The sequence below is a fragment of the Triticum urartu genome, chromosome 6A (genome assembly GCF_056163025.1).
Source record: "Triticum urartu cultivar PI428250 chromosome 6A, HENAU_Tu73, whole genome shotgun sequence".
Classification (NCBI taxonomy): domain Eukaryota; kingdom Viridiplantae; phylum Streptophyta; class Magnoliopsida; order Poales; family Poaceae; genus Triticum; species Triticum urartu.
The window spans coordinates 574,803,527-574,823,779 of record NC_141878.1 but is presented as its reverse complement, the minus strand read 5'-3'; the positions used below and the strand labels follow the sequence as shown (position 1 = coordinate 574,823,779).

Here is a 20,253-nt window from a genome sequence, read left to right as displayed (position 1 = left end):
GTAAATGTCTGCCTTTGTACTGTGTTTCTCAAAGAAGAAAATATAATAGAGTCTCCATCCGTGATATCTTCGTAGTTGTATAAGGGTGTTTGATCAGTAATTCAAAAGGAAAATCTACATTGGGAAGTGGTATGCATATGAGGTGATCGGCTTCTCCCCTCCCTGGTGTCGCCCCTCGGTGGCGACCTGGGGGCAAAACCCTAGCGTCGTGCCCCACCTCCCCCTCCCCTTCCCCCTTCTCGCCGCTACCTGAGGGGTCGCCGGCTGGGCCGTGCGACCACCGAGGAAGGTGGCGGCGCGGCTCCTCTCCGCCCCATGGTTCGTGTAGGGCGTTGGATCTGGTGGGGCAACGGCCCTACCGGCGAGGGCGGCGCGTGCATGGAAGTAGGCGGCGGTCACCCGCACACGGAGACGCGTCCTTGGTTGCGCGGGCAACGAGGAGGCGGTGGTCGGGGGCTCGGTGCGGGAGCCGACTCTGCAGGTTCCCTGCGCCAGATCTAGAGAGGGCGGCATCTCCACGTGCGGCCCGGCGAGCCCCATCTGCTCAGGACTCAGGTGTCCTCTGGTTCGTCGGGCCTGCAGGCTGGGTGGTGTGCTTAGGGTGAAGGGAGTGGATTGGGGGAACCCTTGGCCGGCGGTGACGGCCACGACGTCGACGATGCAGCGGCGCGTTTTCCCTCTTCTGGGCGACACCGAGGTACATCCCTTTCCCTCCCCCATGTGTCCCTAGTGAAAGCTTGAAATCCTCCATTTGGGCGGCAGTAGCGCTCCGGCATCGTCACCTTCTCGAAGGCGCCGCCTTTGGACAGCGGGGTGGCAGGCTCGGCTCTTGTGCTGAAGTTTGGCCGCCATGGCGGCCGGTGTTCTTCATGGGGCAACACTCTAGTAGCAGGGGTGGATGCCATTTTTTCCCCGCCTCTTCTTTGCCTCTAGTTCGACAACCTGGGTCTTATGCTGCAATTTGTGCCAACGGCGAGTGGTGCCTGTGTGTGGTGGCTCTGCGAGGTGTGGCACTCATTCCTGTCTTCATCCCTTTAGGCCACCGGATGTGCCATGTCCACACGTGCTCGAGTAGAGCATCTCCGCCTTCCGATGGCGCGGCGCCCTACGAGCTAGGGCGAGAGGATAGGGTGTGCCCTCTTCGGAGGCAGAACTAGAGGGCGTGCCAGCCATGTGTGTTCTCAGGGTCTTGACAACAAACGGGCTTCCTCCAGTGTTGGATCACCCTCCATGGTTTCCCTCTTCTTCGGCACGTTTGCGGCAGCGGCGGATTAGTTGTTTCTTGTGATTATCTGCTTCTTTCTAAACATGCCATGTTCATTGAGTGTGTTCGTGCTCGAGAATCAAGTTACGATTTCCAGTCGAGGTGGATCCTGGGCTCGAGAAGTACGGGGTCTTTTCCAGCCGATGTTCCCCAACGTCATTGTCACCGCCTCTAGCTTCGCATTCTTGAGGTCCATGAAAGGAGCCTTCTGCAAATGTGCTTTTCAGTTCGTGGTTTACTTCTCTTCTCTGGCAGCGGTGAAGGCTGATGGCGAGATGGCCGTCGCTCAGGGACCTCTAGGGGCTTCTCTGTATTTTTATTTTCCTTGGTTGTTTGTGCAGTGTTCTAGCACATGTATGTGTGGATCCTAATGATGCAGAGGCCGAGGGTCAAGCCTCCTTTCTGAAAAAAATACATGTGTCTTTCTAGGTTGTTTGTTAGTCTGTATATAATTTCCATTACTCTCTTTGTTGAAAAAACACACTCCTCAAGGATAGACAACCATCAAACACCCATCGAAAACCTACCATCTCATTAATGCTCTTCCCAGTCACTCGGCTCTTTCTCGCCACAATGAGTCTTTGGGGAGGTGAAATGGTGGTTGTGGACTTGCGGTGGTAAATTCACTAAGGATTCTATCTTTTCCTTCTTTAGAGAATTCTTTATTTGACCCTGAATAAAAATGTGGTTTCCTATTTGGCCCTGAAAAAATAAAATCCTCCCTATTTGACACATGGTCGAAGTTTTGTTCCTAATATGAAATTCCATCAATTTTGGTTACTAATGGTGTTAACTCAGACAAGAAAAATACAATTTTCCCCCTGGTATAATATCTATGACCTAGGCATGTCAATGGTGCAACAAATGACGCCACAAGGCCCGTTTAGTTAGATTTACTTAACTCGATAGTTCATTTTCCCACTAAAAGAGCTTTATTGAACTATTAGACCGATAAGTGGGGACCCGGTTTACATCCCCACTATGACCAAACAAGGAATAAACTTGTAGGAGTTCATGAATGGATCTTCGTGAGCATATTAGCATCAGCTGTCGTAGTCGCACTCAGATTGTAAGTTATGAATGGATAATACTGGACTTGGATATTTATCTAGTAGCCTCTACCGGACCATTACAATCTGTCCATGCATGGCCTGACATTGTAATTCACGAACTCGCTGCGAGTCCACCCTCAAATCCTGCGTGATTCAGACACCCATCTGCCTCGTCATCCCCGACGAAGTCGCCAACCACGCACGTGTCCAAGGACACCAAGGCAGTCACTTAGTTCACCTCATCCTAGGTTGACTTGTTTGATATAACGATGGTGATCTCTTGTATTTAGAATTGGATTGTATTATGACCATGTAAGGATTGTGGTCATTTAGGTCTGAAGAAATAGTCATGTTGCTGCTTGAATGTTCGGTGTATGCCTGAATTTCACTTCATATTCTTTGCTTTAAACATGTTCATTTGATCTCTTCTTGGTCTTGAAACTGGTTCTGTACGTCTTTCCTTCTGTAAAATCAGAAACTTCCCGTCTTTGTTCCGATCCTTGTCAGTCTCAGTCTGTAGGTACATATTTAAAAAAAGTTAGATGTGTCCGCAGATACAGCCATTGAATTTACATCTCAAATTTGATATCTGCAGATACATAACGGCAGGGGTTGTTATGATACTAGCTGCTGATCTTTGGCACGATTGAACAAAAACATCTTGGTACCAAACTTATCGTACACTTTCATGTTTTGTGCAGATCTCAGTTTCCAGAAGGATCCTCCTGACGCACGAGGCCCTGGAGCTTCCACCATTAATGGCTACAAAGATGTGTCCTCGGTCGTCATGTAGGTGTTAAGCCTTTTGTTAGTCTGTAATGGTGGCCCTGTGTTGGCCATTATCGCTAGATTTAGTTTCTTGCATTTCATCCTGTTCTGGTTGCGTTGGTTGATGAGTGCAACTCACGAAAACAGTTTCCAATTGGTCGAAGTCTTAAAATGCGTCATGATTGGTCAGAACATTGCCGTCTTTCCATTATCGCAAAATAGAAATTGGGTGAGGACATGGCTATGTACAATGAAAATTGAGTCTATGTGCCTTGTTTGACTGCCAGAGTATGCCACCCTTTTTGAATCTGTAAGTATTCAGTTTGTGTTGCACTCCGGTGTAGTTCAGAATGACTGTTGTTCCACCAAAACTAATAACCATGTAACTGATGGTGACAATACAATAGTTACCACACGATGTTTGTATCATCAATGCAAGCTCACTTGGGGTTTGATTCTCTTATCTGGTTGTTCTCATGTTGTGGAAATGCAGTTTATTTCTTCTCTCATCTTCCAGTTGGTAGATTCCATTTTATTAAGAATCTCTAACAGGTAGTGGATAGAGTGCATCAAGGACTAAGTTGATTTCCCTTCATTGTTTTCACTATTCTTCATAGCCTATTGTAAGTTTGATCATCAGAGACTGATGTCGAATACCATGCATTCCACAACTGTCTGAAATCTGTAGCCCTCCTTAGTCTCAGCGGTCATATGTATAATGTCTGTTGGCCTCGCACCACCAAACTCCTCGTTGACAAAGAGATTTGGCAAGGATATTGCTGAAAAGAATCTTGCGCGTCACCGGGTCAAAGAATTTCGGCCAGCCAGAGCCGGAGAATCGGCTGAAGCTAATTATCATTTTTCCCACAAAAGCGAATAATAGAAATTGCGTAAAGGTATTCACCAATATATTTCAACTAAGGACAACTTGGAACAAATTTATTGTACCTTGCCATGTTTTGTGCAGTTTTCAAATTCTAGAACCATCACGATGACAGGGCAGCAACTTCCACCATTGGCTCCTGAGAGTGTGCATCTAAAGTTCATATATGGGCAGGCAACTAGTAGAATTGCCCGCGCAGATGGGCAGGCAATGTCTATTATGTACACTTTTTTAGGAAAACATATATAATCCATCTCCAATTTTTCAAGGAATTCTTTTACTCGCCTTTAATTGGATATTATTTTTGTTGGTTCATGATTCAGAGTATTGGAATTAAAATATGGCAAGTTGGCAATAAAATCGATTGAGCTCCCAGCCTATACTTGTTATAAATCGTTGTCCAAAAATATGCATGCAATCAAAGTCATCAATCGTTGATTCACATATTTTAAAAAGAAATTAGTCACATGAAAATAGTATCTGAACTTTCATCAATCGTCATCATTTCTTAAATTTTAACTAGCATATTTACATAAAGATGAACAACCGAAGTTGTACATGGATGACTAGGTCTGTGCCTACCATGGCTACTACTACAGAATATACCTATTAGCACCGCGTGTCGCACACTTAAGGCATCAGAAATGTGTGCAAGAAACATTGCACACTGTTGTTTAGAAACGCTTGTGTGTGGCATATGATCGATAGACAAAATATGTACTTGTTCACCATTTGCAATGTGGTCATTCGCATAAAAATTGATGATAGATAGACCACTGTGCAAATATATCGACCCAATAGACCCATTTCAAGGATGGTATATATTTCGCAGAATGACCCACACCGCACCGCTGACCAGATCGTGCACCACCACCACCATTTCTCTCTATATCTCTCTCTCCTCAGGGCGAGCTTCTTGAGGTCAGGGAGGTGGCCTCCTCGGCGAGCCACTTGAGATCCTATAACGGTGTGATCAGTAGCTTGTTGTCTCTCAATAGGCTGAAGGACTCTCTAGACGACGGTGCCGATGAAGTGACATAGGTGAGCCTCCTTCCTCTACAGGTGGTCCATGGTGTCCAACATAACCCATTATCCTCTCCGCTCTCTACACAGGAAGCTAAGGACTCCAACTCCACTGGTGGGTGTGGCCCAAACGAACACGAGCTCGCCGTGAGCAATGGTGGAGGCGAGCCGCGCTGCTTTTTTTTTTGGTTTGGCATACACGTCAGACATGGGTACCGACGATACCTCATTACGGCCACAAGTGCCCCAGCCATTGTGGTGTACGTTTTTGCATGTTTCTAATGTACCAAACTATAATAGTGGTCATGCATTTACGGAAAAATATTTATTAAAGCATCTCATCAGTTACATGCTCATAGCTACAGTACACATATGTGCCATATAAAGTTTCCTATCCGACACTATATACAACAGACACGAGTCACTGTGCATTTATCGAAGGAAATGTTGCAGCTCATTTTTCCTGATAGTAATGATGCTTACCTTATCTGCGGAAGAAATATTATGATAATTATCTATTTGTTGGCTCATCCGAGAAATTTAGTCTTAAGATTTGTTGGTCTTGTCTCTTGAAGGTGATCATAGGGATAGGCTATGAGTGTGTGTTTATATGGGCGAGTGTTCGTGCAAGTATGTAAACGTCTGCCTTTGTACTGTGTTTCTCAGAGAAGAAAATATAATAGAGTCTCCATCCGTGATATCTTCGTAGTTGTATAAGGGTGTTTGATCAGTAATTCAAAAGGAAAATCTACATTGGGAAGTGGTATGCATATGAGGTGATCGGCTTCTCCCCTCCCTGGCGTCGCCCCTCGGTGGCGACCCGGGGGCAAAACCCTAGCGTCGTGCACCACCTCCCCCTCCCCATCCCCCTTCTCGCCGCTACCTGAGGGGTCGCCGGCTGGGCCGTGCGACCACCGAGGAAGGTGGCGGTGCGGCTCCTCTCCGCCCCATGGTTCGTGTAGGGCGTTGGATCTGGGGCGGCGTCCCTAGCGGCGAGGGCGGCGCGTGCATGGCAGTAGGCGGCGGTCACCCGCACACGGAGACGCATCCTTGGTTGCACGGGCAACGAGGAGGCGGTGGTCGGGGGCTCGGTGCGGGAGCCGACTCTGCCGGTTCCCTGCGCCGGATCTAGAGAGGGCGGCATCTCCGCGCGCGGCCCGGCGAGCCCCATCTGCTCAGGACTCAGGCGTCCTCTGGTTCGTCGGGCCTACAGGCTGGGTGGTGTGCTTAGGGTCAAGGGAGCGGACTGGGGGAAACCCTTGGCCGGCGGTGACGGCCACGACGTCGACGACGCAGCGGGCGCATTTTCCCTCTTCTGGGCGACACCGAGGTACATCCCTTTCCCTCCCCCATGTGTCCCCGATGAAAGTTTGAAATCCTCCATTTGGGCGGCGGTAGCGCTCCGGCGTTGTCACCTTCTTGATGGCGCCGCCTTTGGACAGCAGGGTGGCAGGCTCGGCTCTTGTGCTGAAGTTTGGCCGCCATGGCAGCCGGTGTTCCTCATGGGGCAACACTCTAGTGGCAGGGGTGGATGCCATTTTTTCCCGGCCTCTTCTTTGCCTCTAGTTCGACAACCTGGGTCTTATGCTGCAATTTGTGCCAACAGCGAGTGGTGCCTGTGTATGGTGGCTCTGCGAGGTGAGGCACTCATTCCTGTCTTCATCCCTTTAGGCCACCGGATGTGCCATGTCCACACGTGCTCAGGTAGAGCATCTCCGCCTTCCGACGGCGCGGCGCCCTACGAGCTAGGGCGAGAGGGTAGGGTGTGCCCTCTTCGGAGGCAGAACTAGAGGGTGTGCCAGCCGTGTGTGTTCTCGGGGTCTTGACGACAAACGGGCTTCCTCCGGTGTTGGATCACCCTCCATGGTTTCCCTCCTCTTCGACACGTTCGCGGCAGCGGCGGATTAGTTGTTTCTTGTGTGTCTTGTATCTTGAGCTGTTGTGTTGCTCTGTTCTTTCTCTGTTTTGTGTTGCTTTCTTGGCATATCGGTCCGTAAGGGCTTCATTGATTTAATGCCGGGCCTTGGCCTTTTTTTCTAAAAAGAAGGTGGTATGCATATACACCAAAAGCCAGTGCGACAAACATTCACTTGTTCCTGCATGGAGAAATATGACTGGACACATGTTATAAAGAGACAACCATGTGTAAATGTGAAACCATGGATCTACAGAACATGATTTGGTTAAAAACAAGAGCTAGGTTCATTTATTTGAGATCCATTGGTGGTTGAGGGTGTGAGACCATATACACTATAGTTAATGTAGTGCAACTGATGTCACAAACATCTAAAGAGTGCAGCCCATTTTGTATCCATTCTAACTTCTGACCACCCATACCAGATATCTGCTGACCGGTGACATCAGACCATCCAAAGGGTGCAGCCCACATTGTCGCCATTCTAACTTTTGACTAGCCATAGCCGATATCTGCTGACCGGTGACATCTGATAGTCCAAAGGATGCAACCCACTTTGGATCCATTCTAACTTTTGGCCACCCATATTGGATATCTGCTGACCAATGACATCAGACCATTCAAACGGCACCGCCCATTGTGTACCAAATCTAGTTTCCAGCCATCCATACCAAATTTCACTATTCACAATTTAGGAGACCATGTTAGACTCCTTGGCCATGATCAACTAGTACGTAAAGTAGAGTACTCTATTATGTTTGAGATCCATTGGTGGTTGAGGGGCGTAGACTTATGGACCTCACGTAGGAAATCACCTCTGAAAGTAATGTTCTTTAATTCTAAAATTTGAGGGTCACACTGAACACTGACTCTATGTCCATTGTTTCAACGATATTACAACTCTTTAGGAGAATGTGATTATAACTTTGATCTCGCCACTACATTGTGTTCACATCCATGCGACATGACTTTGTCATTTTGATTTGTGCCGCCGGTGACTGCGACAGCACCAAAGAGTTGTGGTTTCAAGTGCACTGATCACTTTGAAACATCCTTTTTTTTTTTGCACAAATACAAATAGAATAATCTTGCAATACAAAAAAGTTTTGCGGTTAGCTGACCCCACAACATACATGTAGAATCGCCGCTGAGTGCAGCTCCTCCGAAAAATGGTGTTATAATTATGGTTTTGTTTTTACGTTGTCGTCGCATCCATGTGATGTGTTATGTCATTACGCTTTGTCGTTTTGGAATTCGATGCCTTCTATAAACAAATATAAATACAAGTGTACACATAGATTTTCTCCACTACTTTAGGTGAAACATATCATTTCCGTACATACATGTGTGCTTGGTTTGTATTATTTGAAACATATTATGTAGCTAGTACTTTCGTGGTTATTGAACAATCTACATTTGGTGGTAACTCTTTTTTTGGGAGAGGGGGGGGGGGGTGATTCAATTATTGTTGTGTCAGATTCTATCCCACCATGTGTGTCACCTTATAGGATGCATGGACCACACCTGCCCACTTTGTGCTATTATCTCTTTTGCATTTTTAAATAGCAATGTATTAATTTTTTTATATTATATAAACATGACTGTGTGAAACAGAAGAAACGTTGTTGAGCTATAAATAGCCACCAATGCCCAATTGCCACATTCACGCATACAGAAAAATAGAAGCAAATAGAGCTCTAGGTTTGAGAAACCCCATGGCAGAAAGAGCAGAAGGAAGGCCCTCAGATGCGCTCAGCGTGATGGTCATTGATGAAGATGAGTTCCATGCCAACTCTGCAAAATCCATGCTCTCTGAATTGAACTATTATGGTAAGGTTTTCTACATCCCATGAAAGAGGAACTATCTTCATGTTTATGAAAATATACATTTTCAACGTTTCATGGAAACCATTTCTTCTCATGTTTTGAGATGCCATTACATTCAGATAGTGAAGTTGATCTTGTTTTCCAGTGGCAGTCTATACAAGTCCCATAGAAGCGCTCGGTATTCTTGAAAAGAAAGCACATGATGTTGATTTTGTCATAGCAGCGGTGGACATGGAAGAGTTGAATGGCTTTCAGTTCCTGGAAGCAGCCAAAGATATGCATCGAAACCTTCAAGTGATCAGTATGTTCACTAATAATTGTCTCCAACTGCATGCACACGCATCTTCTTTTATGCGACATTGATAAGTCTTATTTTTTTAAAGCAGTGATGTCAGCAGATACAACAATGTACACAATGAAGAGATCTATTGAACTTGGTGCTCGTTTTTTGGCGAAGAAGCCTCTTGATGCTACTACCATTCACAATATGTGGCAACATCTTGATGTAAAAGTTCTTAGGCTGAACAGGATGAAGTATCTGTTTCAAGGTTGAAATTAACATCTTATGACAAAGTATTTATGCTTATAGTTTCTAGAAAATATCTTAACACTATAATCTAATGGTTCATTGAAAATCTATTTTAATGTACAATTTTTCACATGGCCAATCCAATCAGTCTTTGGAGTACAATACATCCATTTCAAAGTAGATTTCTTTTTATAGATTGGCACGAAACATAAGAGTAAGAGTAAAATATCGTTGCTTCTCTTCAATTATTTTCATGTCTATCTCTTTTTCTTCACCAAGGCAAATAATTACTATTTCCTTCCATGTTTTCAAGAACACACATTTTGTGTCAAACTTTAGCCATCAATTTGACCCCCCCCCCCCCCCCCCCCACAAATGTAGAAGGGCCATTACTTTTTGGCAAAAGTTTAAGAGGTTCAAAAGATAGGTGCTTTGAAATGGAATGAGTCTCTACCAATAAGGTGAGTTGGTGTCGCATGTTCATTGGTGAAGCCTCCCCTCGCCCATGGCATGCATTAACTCAATCAAATCAAATTAAATATTTTGCAATGCCTCTCTTGGTGGGTGTAAGATAATTGCATTAACTCAATCAAATTAAATTGGTCATTCTAGCTATACATCGGACATGGGCAAATCAAAAATCAAAGCAAATCTTTTACATTAACTCAATCAAATCAAATCAAATATTTTGCATTAACTCAGTCAAATCAAATCAAGTCACCTCCTACATTAGAATATGTTGGGTGTAAGGTATATGTCGGATATGAGTGTTGACTGTTGAGTCACTAGAATATGTATGCCTCCGTTTATGAACGTGCAATTAGCTATATGTAATAGTAGTACAAGTTAGAGACGTCTGTCTTAGTGCATGCTTTCCAGAACATTATATTAATTTTCTCAATGTGGTAGTAACCTGAATTGTGTCAAGTAAAATAAGTCTTGCCTTCCTTTGGATTGCACGAAAACATGAAACTGCAAATATTAAAGTATTATATTGTGCACACGCAGGTGTTGGAGATAAAGCGCAAGATGGAGAAGAAGTTGGAGAGTCTGTAGCACAGCAAAAGGATGGAACTAAAACGACCACTCATTTCAAATGGATACCTTTCCTGGAGAGCAAGTTTTTATATGCTCTTCAAATACTTGGAGCAAGTAACTACCCATCTTAGGCCCAAGCACTTTCACTTCAGGATTAGCCTTCTCGATTTAAAATCGATAATATGAAATTATACCTGTTAATTCATTTCAGATGCATCACCCAGCAAGATAAAGATAATCATGAACGTGGATACTGTTACGAGGAAACAAATTTCTGCGCATCTGCAGGTGTGTTCCCAGTACACATTTATTGAACTCTGGAGCATGTATGGAGTCATTTCAAATGAGCTAAGTCAAACATGTAATTTGACTGAAACAAGCCAAAGTGTCTTGTATTAGAAGAAATAATATAAAATGCTTTCGTTTATAAGTTAACAATACAGATGAACAGTGAACCCAAATTTTTGAATTGAACAACAAAACGAAAGGCCTGATATTATATAGTGTTTTCTAGTACCTAATTTATGAAGCTAAAGTTTTCATCTTTGAATGATTGTCTACTAATAATTGTGTATTTTATATTTTCAAGAAGAGAAAAGTATGTTTTTGGTCCCTCAAGTTCCCCAAAAGTATAGACTTAGTCCCTTAAGGTTTTTTGGTATACATTTGGTCCTTCAAGTCTCAAAACCAGATAAGTTTGGTCCAAAACTAGATTTTAAGCACATTGACTGGGTTTGACCAGGTTGACCAGGTTTGAATGATGACCAGTAAATTTAAAAGCATGTTGATTCTGACAAGCATGTTGGTTGTCACAAAATTTCAGATTTTTTGAATTTGTTTCCTATTTTTCTTGAATTTATTGTTCACCAGTCAAATCTGGTCAACGTGGCCAAACCCGATCAAACCCCAATCAACGTGCTCAAAATCTGGTTTTGGACCAAACTTATCCGGTTTTGAGACTTGCGGGACCAAATATATACCAAAAAAATCTTATGGGACCAAGTATATACTTTTAGAGAACTTGAGGGACCAAAAACATACTTTTCTCTTTCAAGAAACATCGAAAACGTATGGAAAGGGAACAAAACATGGCAATGTTTATGGATAGCTACGGGAATTGTGCCTCAAGTTCTAAATCCGTGAAGACTCGTCATACAATCCCTTACATGTCGGGCTATCATTCAGACGACGATGTCCAAAGAACAATGGTGAGCTAACAATGGAAAATTATTTATATATTATATTACTCAGGAAATAAAGTTAACACTTCAGTGATTAATTAGTCTTTCTAATTCATCTCAGATGCCAAGCTTGTTTGGAGACACTCAAGGCGCTGATGTATCTGCAGCAATGCGAAGAGCCTTACAACTTGGGGCTGCTTTTGACGAGTTCCAGTATTCCAATGGTCCTTCTAGTGACGAACCATGTGAAGTTATAGGACATATAACAGGAGAAGATGGCATCGTTGATGAAGCTAATGGCTCAAATTCATCTAGTCATGATCAAGTTGCTGCTCAAACATACAATTCAAGAGCTGCACAAGCAATCACATTCAGGAACAATTATCATGATGACCAAGTCTCCAACATAAGTAAGGTTCCAGTTGAGGGCCTTGTAGACTATCCAGATTCAGAGGATTCTGATTAAGTGGAGATACCTTGATTCAACTAGATATTATTGTTGCCTTATCTTTAAAAAAAACTAGATATTATTGAGTATGGACCTAAAATCTCACTAGACTCTATGGTGAGTTGAAGATTAACATGCAGAGCCGAGTCGGTAATATTAGGGGCCTAATCAAAGTGTCATTATTTTCTTTGAAAGATTTACCAGGACATTCCAAAAAGATTGAATCGTGAGTGCTCAAAACTAAGAAACAAGATAGCTTACTCTCCGATTTATACTAGATATACTAGTTCACTATCCTTGTAAATTAATCATGAGTCAGAACGACATCGTACCAGTTTGGACGAAAAAGACGATTAGGCGTCCCTCATGGACATCCAGGTCGCCGACGAACCCAGCTCCACCCGTAGGGTCAGTTGCGCGCTACCGCTTGGCTGCTTCGAGCGCGCCACCTCGATCTCTCTCTATATGGGAAAGTACCAGCCAAGGGCTCCATTCGCGTGTCGCCGCCCTCGGCCACCAGCAACGCCGAGCGCCTGCCGCCTGTTCCTATAGCTCACGATGTTGTCCGGCTATCATACCGGCTGCGGTGCACTCAACGGCCTTCTTTCCCACTGCTCACTCGGTCTGACATGGAGAGGCCCTGTCACTCGCCGAGTTGTCCAGGCAGGCCTGCTTCCAGATTCTAGGGCCCTTGCCTTTTATTTTTAGAGAATCCAGGGTCTTTGCCTGATCGTGACCGTGCCCAACGGCAGTACATAGAGGGTGCGGCGCACATAGCGAAGCACGAGGTTTACTGTAGTGCGTTTCAAGTTGTTTTGTAAACAGCAAACATATTTTGAAAACACAAAATTCTTTCAAGTTTGTCAATATTTATTGAAAACGCAAACACTTTTTGAAACTTCCAAAAAATATTTTTTGAAATAGCAAACAATTTTTAAAATTTTGAACATTCCTTTCCGAACATTTATTGAAACAGAAGAAAATCAGTAAAACAACCAGAAGGAAGAGAATAAACCTACCTGAACCAGACCGGAACCTTCTAGAAGGTTCCTAAAACCAGGAAACTTAGCGTGAATTGGGTCATCCCATGAGTGTGTTGCATGTGTGAAACTTCAACAATCTGCCACAAATAAGCGATGAATAGGAATTGACATGTGCAACCGCGTGGGCTCGCATGTGGCTGAATTGACGGGTTAGAAATTCGGAGCCCCACAGCTAAAAAACAAGGAAATTCGGGGGCCCTAAAAATTGAAGCCCTTGTGCCATCGCACAGGTCACACGCCCCTAGGCACACGCCTAGTAACATGGAATGGTGGCTAAAACAATATACATATATGGCATGGGGCTGACTGTATCTTACTTTATACAAATAGATGACTCGTTGTGACCATGGCGAAAAAACTAAACGCAGCCAAGAAGTGAGGCTAACTATATGAAACTAAATAAAAACATTGTTGGTCGGGTAACACGACATGGTCGAATCGTGGATCGAAGGGCCGAGTTTCGGCCTTTGGCTCCATCGAAATAACGACTCTCCGTGAGATTTTGATGCTTTGTGGCTTTATGGTTGTATTCCTGGCCAACTGATACACCATGGCATGCTAGGGAAAGCTGATGGTGCGCCCTACCTCCCAGGACGCGCCCCTTGCCTTGTGGCTCCCTCGTATGTCTTCTAGCCTCCTACTGAAAGCTTCCAAGGTCTCTTTTTGTTTAGAAAAAATCATCAAAATGTTTCATCATGTTTGGATTTCGTTTGGTGTGGATTTTCTGAAAAAACCAAAAACAAGCAGAAAATAGAAACTGACACTAGGCACTGAGTTAATAGGTTAGTTCCGAAAAATGATGTAAAATGGCATATAAAGCATACAAGATTGATAATATAATAGTACAAAACAACAGATACGTTGGAGACATGTTAAGAGTGCGTCCAAATACTAAAGAACGAGATCCTCTTATACATCTCTAGCTCGACAATTGCAAGAATCCATTTATCAAGTTCAGTGATCTACAAGGCCATGCAAGCTTTTATCTTACCACCAGTTTATACCTATTACTCTCAGTACCAACATATAATTCATGCAAACAACCAATTGTTATTCAACTCTCTAAACAACTGAATTTCTTACGATTGGGTTTCTATTTTTGTTGCTCGAGGACTATCAAGGTTTAAGCTTGGGGAGGTTGATGAGTGATATTTCTACGCTCATCACACTGTTGTTTGAACGGGATAAGCTTAGAAATTATGAGAAAATTGCTGCAATATTGTCACTATTGACTAATGAATGCGAGAGATCACAAAATCCTTTGTTTATTTTATTTCCACGGGAAAAGAGGCCATACATGAAGAAAATTTATCGTTTATAAGGAAACAAGCAAAATGGAGAAGAAAGGAAGGAAGTAGGAGACGCAACAATTGATACAGAGCAAAAGACGGCGTTTGGTACGAGCGAGAGTAGATTTCATCTTTGGTTTGTTAGTATTGATGACTTCGCAAAGTTGGTTTTGAGAGCCCAGGAATACGTTCCAAAATGTCCCGTCCGCTCAGTATTTTTGTTTTCAAGTTAGCGGTGTTAAAGAAAGACCGGCTCGCATTCAAAAACACGTTGGGCATGCACGATCGCCCGGCTTAGTGTGCGCATCGGTCGCATCCTGCTGGTCTGTTTCGTTCATTGTTAGGTGGATGTCAGGAGTTGCCACAGCCTATTTCCCTCACGTCATGTTGGTCGGATGCCTTGTTTTTAGTTGACTACCCGATATTTGGACTTTGTGATCTGCCCGGATGATTCCGAGTCACCTCGGTCGTTGAGAATAGGAGCCCTGGTTCCGATGGTTCAATTCATGTACCGTAGGGGGGAAGGGTGTGATCGTCCTCTATTGACCCAACTGTTGGGTTGCCCTGGCCGGCTAAAGAAGGACATGAGCAACGATCATTAAATCAGGATGGTTCCTGATACTGTTTGAATGCAAACGAAGGAGAGGGTATCTCGAGAGTTGCGCCATATTGCCATAGGAGTTGATACTACCAGAGGATTAGGTCTCTGTGTCATCACGAGCAAAAGGTATTCATTAAAAGAATGTCTACTATATGTGCCTCCCATAGATTGCTTAAATTTATGGTATTGTAGGCATGTTTTATGATCTCTGTCATTGGGTTGGTTGGGAGGGGAACATGGTTCTGATGGTTGAGGTCGGTTGCGGGGGGAGGGATTGCGGTCGGACTTTCTGTTCGGTCATTGGGTTGCCCTGCCTGGGCAGCGAAACACTTAGGCAACAATCTCCGTTGTCCGTCATTGCTAAATATACAGCGCCTACAAAGGTAATGCAAATATAATTACTTATAGGATATTCACAAGAAAATTCCTTCAAATGGTACACCTAATTTCCGAATTGTTGTTTTTCTGTCACATTTACCATATAAGGGAAGGTCGGAGCATCAAAAACAAATCTGCAAAGAAATCTATGAGAAATTATCGTCATTAAGGCAAATAGAAACACTTCACAAGTCTAATCATTAGCACATAGTTGATAAAAAATCCTTTAAATAGTTTGCTTAACTTCTAGGTTTCTGTTGGTCTCTGCACATTGGCACAAAGGGTCAACTAGTAAACATATAAGATTGTGAGGACCAAGGAACTGTGCACACAAGACTTGGATATTCAAACGCCATACTGAACCCTTGCACCAACACAACCTGAACTCCTAACCACCCTCAACCTAATCAATGTAGGTCTAAAGTTCATCTTCCACGATGTATTACTCTATATTCATATTTCCTAATTTGGACAACAACATTTCAACTCCGGCAAGCTCGCCATTGAAGGCTACGGTTTGTGTGATGGTGTACATGTATGGAAGTTTTACTCACAAACCACGTCATTTACCCTATCATGTGTCAGCACTCCTTCGGTCCATCACACGCACGCGCGTGCACACACACACACACACACACACACACACACACACACACACACACACACACACCTCAAACAAATGTGGATCCAATCGCATCCGGCCCCAGAATAAGGAAATATGTAACCCCTCCATAGAGTAGTTGCTCCACCTTCCTCCATCTCAGGCGATACGCACCCCGGTCGCATGAGACAGAACAAGGTTGGTGCAGTGTTGTCGTTATGCTCACATGGTTAAATTAATAAGTACCATCCAACCATGGAGCCTCTGTCCTTCACCTCAGCATTCATTAACACGCCTATGACATAATGCGATGGTCCCACCCATCTTGTCAGTTATAAACCATGACGTGTATTCAGTGTTGTATTTTCTCATTTGGCTCTCTCCGGAAGATAGGATGACACATATCCCGTGATACAGTGAATGACAAGATAATTTGGACCATTTGTCGCTGCTTTCGGTTCGCCCGCTCTCATATTGTGCCAACATTATTACTAAAGTGGCTTTTCTAGGTCCTTCGAGACCCTTCCGGTATTAAATACAAGTTCTTTTCTATAAGAACAACCAACATCCATCAAACACCCATCACTTTCTCTTTATCCCTTCCTTCGGCATTCTCTGTTTTCCTATCCCACCAAGTTAAGGTGAGAAGGCGTGAGAGAAGTGTCCCCTCTTGCGTTGCATGGAGAACTGAGCACCGTCGAGGAGGAGGTGGAGGAGCATGACTAGCGGCAGCTGCAGGTGAGCTAATCTGGTGAGCTCATGATTATTGTGTATCTTCTCCATTTGGCTGGTCTCACTCACTGACTCACTACATCCAACAACTCTACAGCTTCGGCGTAGGCAACCTTTTTGACATAATGTCGGAGAGGCTTAATGGCGAGGAAACGATGGAAACGACTCTGGCTAGGGGGCGGGGCCCTCCCAAATGATCTTCTCTGCTATCTTTTGTTGTTCCTGCCTTCCTGTGACTCTGTGCGGACGTGTGTTCTTGCTAAGCGCTGGAGCACACTTTGGAAGTCTGTGCCCGCCCTGCACATCGATGACCCCGACAACTATGCCGCCATAGTGGGTCCAGCAGATTTGTGAACGAGTTTCTTCACCTTCGCACAAGAGTAGGGAGCTTAGCGCAGCAACAGAAACTATTAATTTCCTCAACAGAATGCTTGATTAGGTAATGTAAGGTGGTTTTGACTAATTTAGGTAGTACCAAAGGCACAAATCTGAAGTGTGCATTTTTTACTGGACTAGGACAGTTTGACACCCTCCTCTATGGTTGTTTCTGTAAGCACTACCCAAAATGCTTCCTACCAAATTTAAGTTAAAATATTTGCTCAGTTTCATGTTCCGTTATTGTCCCATTACAAGAATTTCTCAGATTATGCCCTGATAGCTAGTTAGACTAAAACCGAAGAGTTCGTATGAATTCAAGCATTTTGATAGCCAGATCAACCAACAGAATTTCTCACAACATTCCCTGCATTCTTTCTGGTATGAGACTTTCATGTGCTGGTCAATGTATCCTTTGTTGTTTATGCAGGGTTCGATTTCGATCTATATATGATCAGATCATCCTCGTTATTCAAACTTGAGGCCCTCGGATCTAGTGTCATGAAGTTGTTGTGTTTAGTCTACTAGTGTACTATTCATATGAAGTTATGAACTCTGATGTGATTTGTTGTGTTTCGTCTAATAGTGTCCTATTCAAATGAACTCTTATGTATTGTTGTGTAGCTTGTTGCTTGGATGCTGTCATAAATCATATCATGTTGAGGTTTGAAGTGTCGCGGTAGTCCTAGTGCACTTTTGCTCATCTCATGAACTTAGTGTCAGGCCTGTGTGGTAAGATGTTTTAGGCACCTGTCTAGTGTCGTTTCTAGATTGTGCTAAGTAATATGCAACATGTGATTGTCTGGTTCTTTCTAAACATGCCATGTTGATTGAGTGTGTTCATGCTCGAAAATACAAGTTACAATTTCCAGTGGAGGTGGATCTTGCGCTCGAGAAGTATGGGGGTCTTTTCCTGCCGATGTTCCACAACGTCATTGGCACGCCTGTAGCTGCGCACTCTCGAGGTCCATGAAAGGAGTCTGTGAAGGTGCTTTTTAGTTCATGGTTTGCTTCTCTTCTCTCGCAACGGTGAAGACTGATGGCGAGATGGTTGTCACTCAGGGACCCCTATGGGCTTCTCTGTATTTTTATTTTCCTTGATTGTTTGTGCAATGTTGTAGCACATGTATGTCTATAGGTTGTGTGCATCCTAATGATGCAGATGCCGAGGGTCAAGCCTCCTTTTTGAAAAAAATACATGTGTGTTTCTAGATTGTTTGTTAGTCTATATATAATCTCCATTACTTTCTTTCCTCTTGAAAAAGAACACTGCTCAAGGATAGACAACCATCAAACAGCCATCACATACCTACCATCTCATTAATGCTCTTCCCAGCCAGTCCACTCTTTCTCGCCACAACTCCCGTTGGGGAGGTAAAACAGTGGTTGTGGACTTGCAGTGATAAATTCATTAAGGTTTCACTCTTTTCCTTCTTTAGAGAATTCCTTATTTGACCCTGAATAAAAATGTGGTTTCATATTTGTCCTTAAAAAAATCTTCCATATTTGACACATGGTTGAAGTTTTGTTCCTAATACGAAATTCCGTCAATTTTGGTTATTAATGGTGTTGAGTGACGCAAGAAAATACAATTTCCCCCCTGTTACATCCCCACTATGACCAAATAAGGAATAGCCTATCATGAGTTCATGAATGTGTGCGACCTAGACGTAGACGAGCTCGCCGTCAGCAATGGTGGAGGCGAGCAGCGCTGCTTTTTTTTGGTTGGGCATGTACACGTCAGACGTGGGTGCCGACGATGACCCTACCTCATTACGGTGACAGGTGCCCCAGCCATTGTGATGTATGTTTTTGCATGATTCTAAACGTATCAAACTATATATATATTTATTAAAGCATCTCATCATTTATATATTCATAGCTGCAGTACACATTTGTGCCATAGTTTCCTATCCGACACTATAATATACAACAGACATGAGTCACAGTGCATTTATCGAATGAATTGTTTCAGCTCATTTTTTCTGACAGTGATGATGCTTACCTTATCTGTGAAAGAAATATTATGATAATTATAAATTTTTTGGCTCGTCGAAGAAATTTCGTCTTAAGATTTGCCGGTCTTGTCTCTCGGAAGTGCTCATAGAGATGGGCTATGAGTGTGTGCATTCATAAGGGCGAGTGTTCGTGCATGTGCATGTATGTGAATGTCTGCCTTTGTACTATGTTTCTCAAAGAAGAAGAAAACATAATAGTCTCCGTCTGTGGTATCTTTGAAGTTGTATGCATATTATAATGTACATTAGGAAGTGGTATGCATATACACCAAAAGCCAGTGTGACAAACATTCACTTGTTTAGGCTGCATGCATGAAAAAATATGACTGGACACACGTCATAAAGAGACCACCATGTGTAAATGTGAAACCATGAATCTACACAACCTGATTTGATTAAAAACAAGAGCTAGGTTCATTTATTTGAGACCATTAGTGGTTGAGGGGTGCGAGGAACATAAATATTATAGTTAATCTCATGCGTAAATGTGATATCATGAATCTACACAACCTGATTTGATTAAAAACAAGAGCTAGGTTCATTTATTTGAGACCATTAGTGGTTGAGGGGTGCGAGAACATAAACCTTATAGTTAATGCAGTGTAACTGATATCACAAACATTCAAAGAGTGCATCCCACTTTGTATCTAGTCTAACTTTTGACCATCCATATCGGATATCTGCTGACCATTGACATCAGACCAAACAAAGGATGCATCCCACTTTGTAATCATTCTAACTTTTGACCATCCATACCAGATATCGGCTGACCGATGACATCTGATCGTCCAAAGGTTGCAACCCACTTTGTATCCATTCTAACTTCTAACCACCCATATCAGATATCTGAGGACCAATGACATCAGACCATCCAAATGGCGCCACACATTTTGTAAACGTTCTAGTTTCTAGCGGTCCATACAAAATTTCACTATTCACAATTTAGGAGACCATGTTAATTAGACTGCTTGGCTATGATCAACAAGTACTTAAAGTAGAGTACTCTATTGTGTTTGAAAATTTGTTTCTAGTGCAGACTTATGGACCTCACGGAGGAAATCACCACTGAAAGCAATGTTATTTAATTCTAAAATTTCAGGGTCACACGTAAACACTGACTCTAAGTTCATTGTTTAACAATATTACAACTCCTTAGGAGAATGCCATTATAACTTTGATCTCGCCATTACATTGTGTTCACATCCATGTGACATCACTTTGTCATTTTGATTAGTTCAGCCAGTGACAGTGCCAGCACCAAAAAGTTGTGGTTTCAAGTGCACTAATC

The 20,253-nt window shown here is 43.3% G+C and overlaps 1 protein-coding gene across 3 annotated transcripts; it reads left to right on the top strand.

The window, feature by feature from the left end:
* LOC125512898 (two-component response regulator ORR29-like) lies at window positions 1-12,161 on the top strand. 3 transcript variants are annotated; one of them, XM_087528926.1, is made up of 8 exons: window positions 1-697; window positions 8,520-8,735; window positions 8,878-9,033; window positions 9,116-9,280; window positions 10,270-10,413; window positions 10,511-10,587; window positions 11,355-11,507; window positions 11,602-12,161. In XM_087528926.1, the coding sequence occupies exons 2-8, from the start codon at window positions 8,552-8,554 to the stop codon at window positions 11,944-11,946; spliced, it is 1,224 nt and encodes a 407-aa protein (XP_087385052.1). In that variant the 5' UTR covers window positions 1-697; window positions 8,520-8,551; the 3' UTR covers window positions 11,947-12,161. The 3 variants fall into 3 exon arrangements, with proteins under 3 accessions (XP_087385052.1, XP_087385051.1, XP_048533923.2); XM_087528925.1 differs by lacking the exon at window positions 1-697 and adding an exon at window positions 5,816-6,320; XM_048677966.2 differs by lacking the exon at window positions 1-697 and adding an exon at window positions 5,819-6,320 and having other exon boundaries at window positions 9,119-9,280; window positions 11,602-12,157.
* The last annotated feature ends 8,092 nt before the right edge of the window (window positions 12,162-20,253 follow it).

Excerpts from the sequence above, each read along its gene's own strand:
- LOC125512898 (XM_087528926.1), top strand. The coding sequence starts at position 8,552 with ATGCCCAATTGCCACATTCACGCATACAGAAAAATAGAAGCAAATAGA. Across the intron at positions 8,736-8,877 it reads CTCTGAATTGAACTATTATG|TGGCAGTCTATACAAGTCCC; the intron begins GTAAGGTTTTCT and ends CTTGTTTTCCAG. Across the intron at positions 11,508-11,601 it reads ACGATGTCCAAAGAACAATG|ATGCCAAGCTTGTTTGGAGA; the intron begins GTGAGCTAACAA and ends AATTCATCTCAG.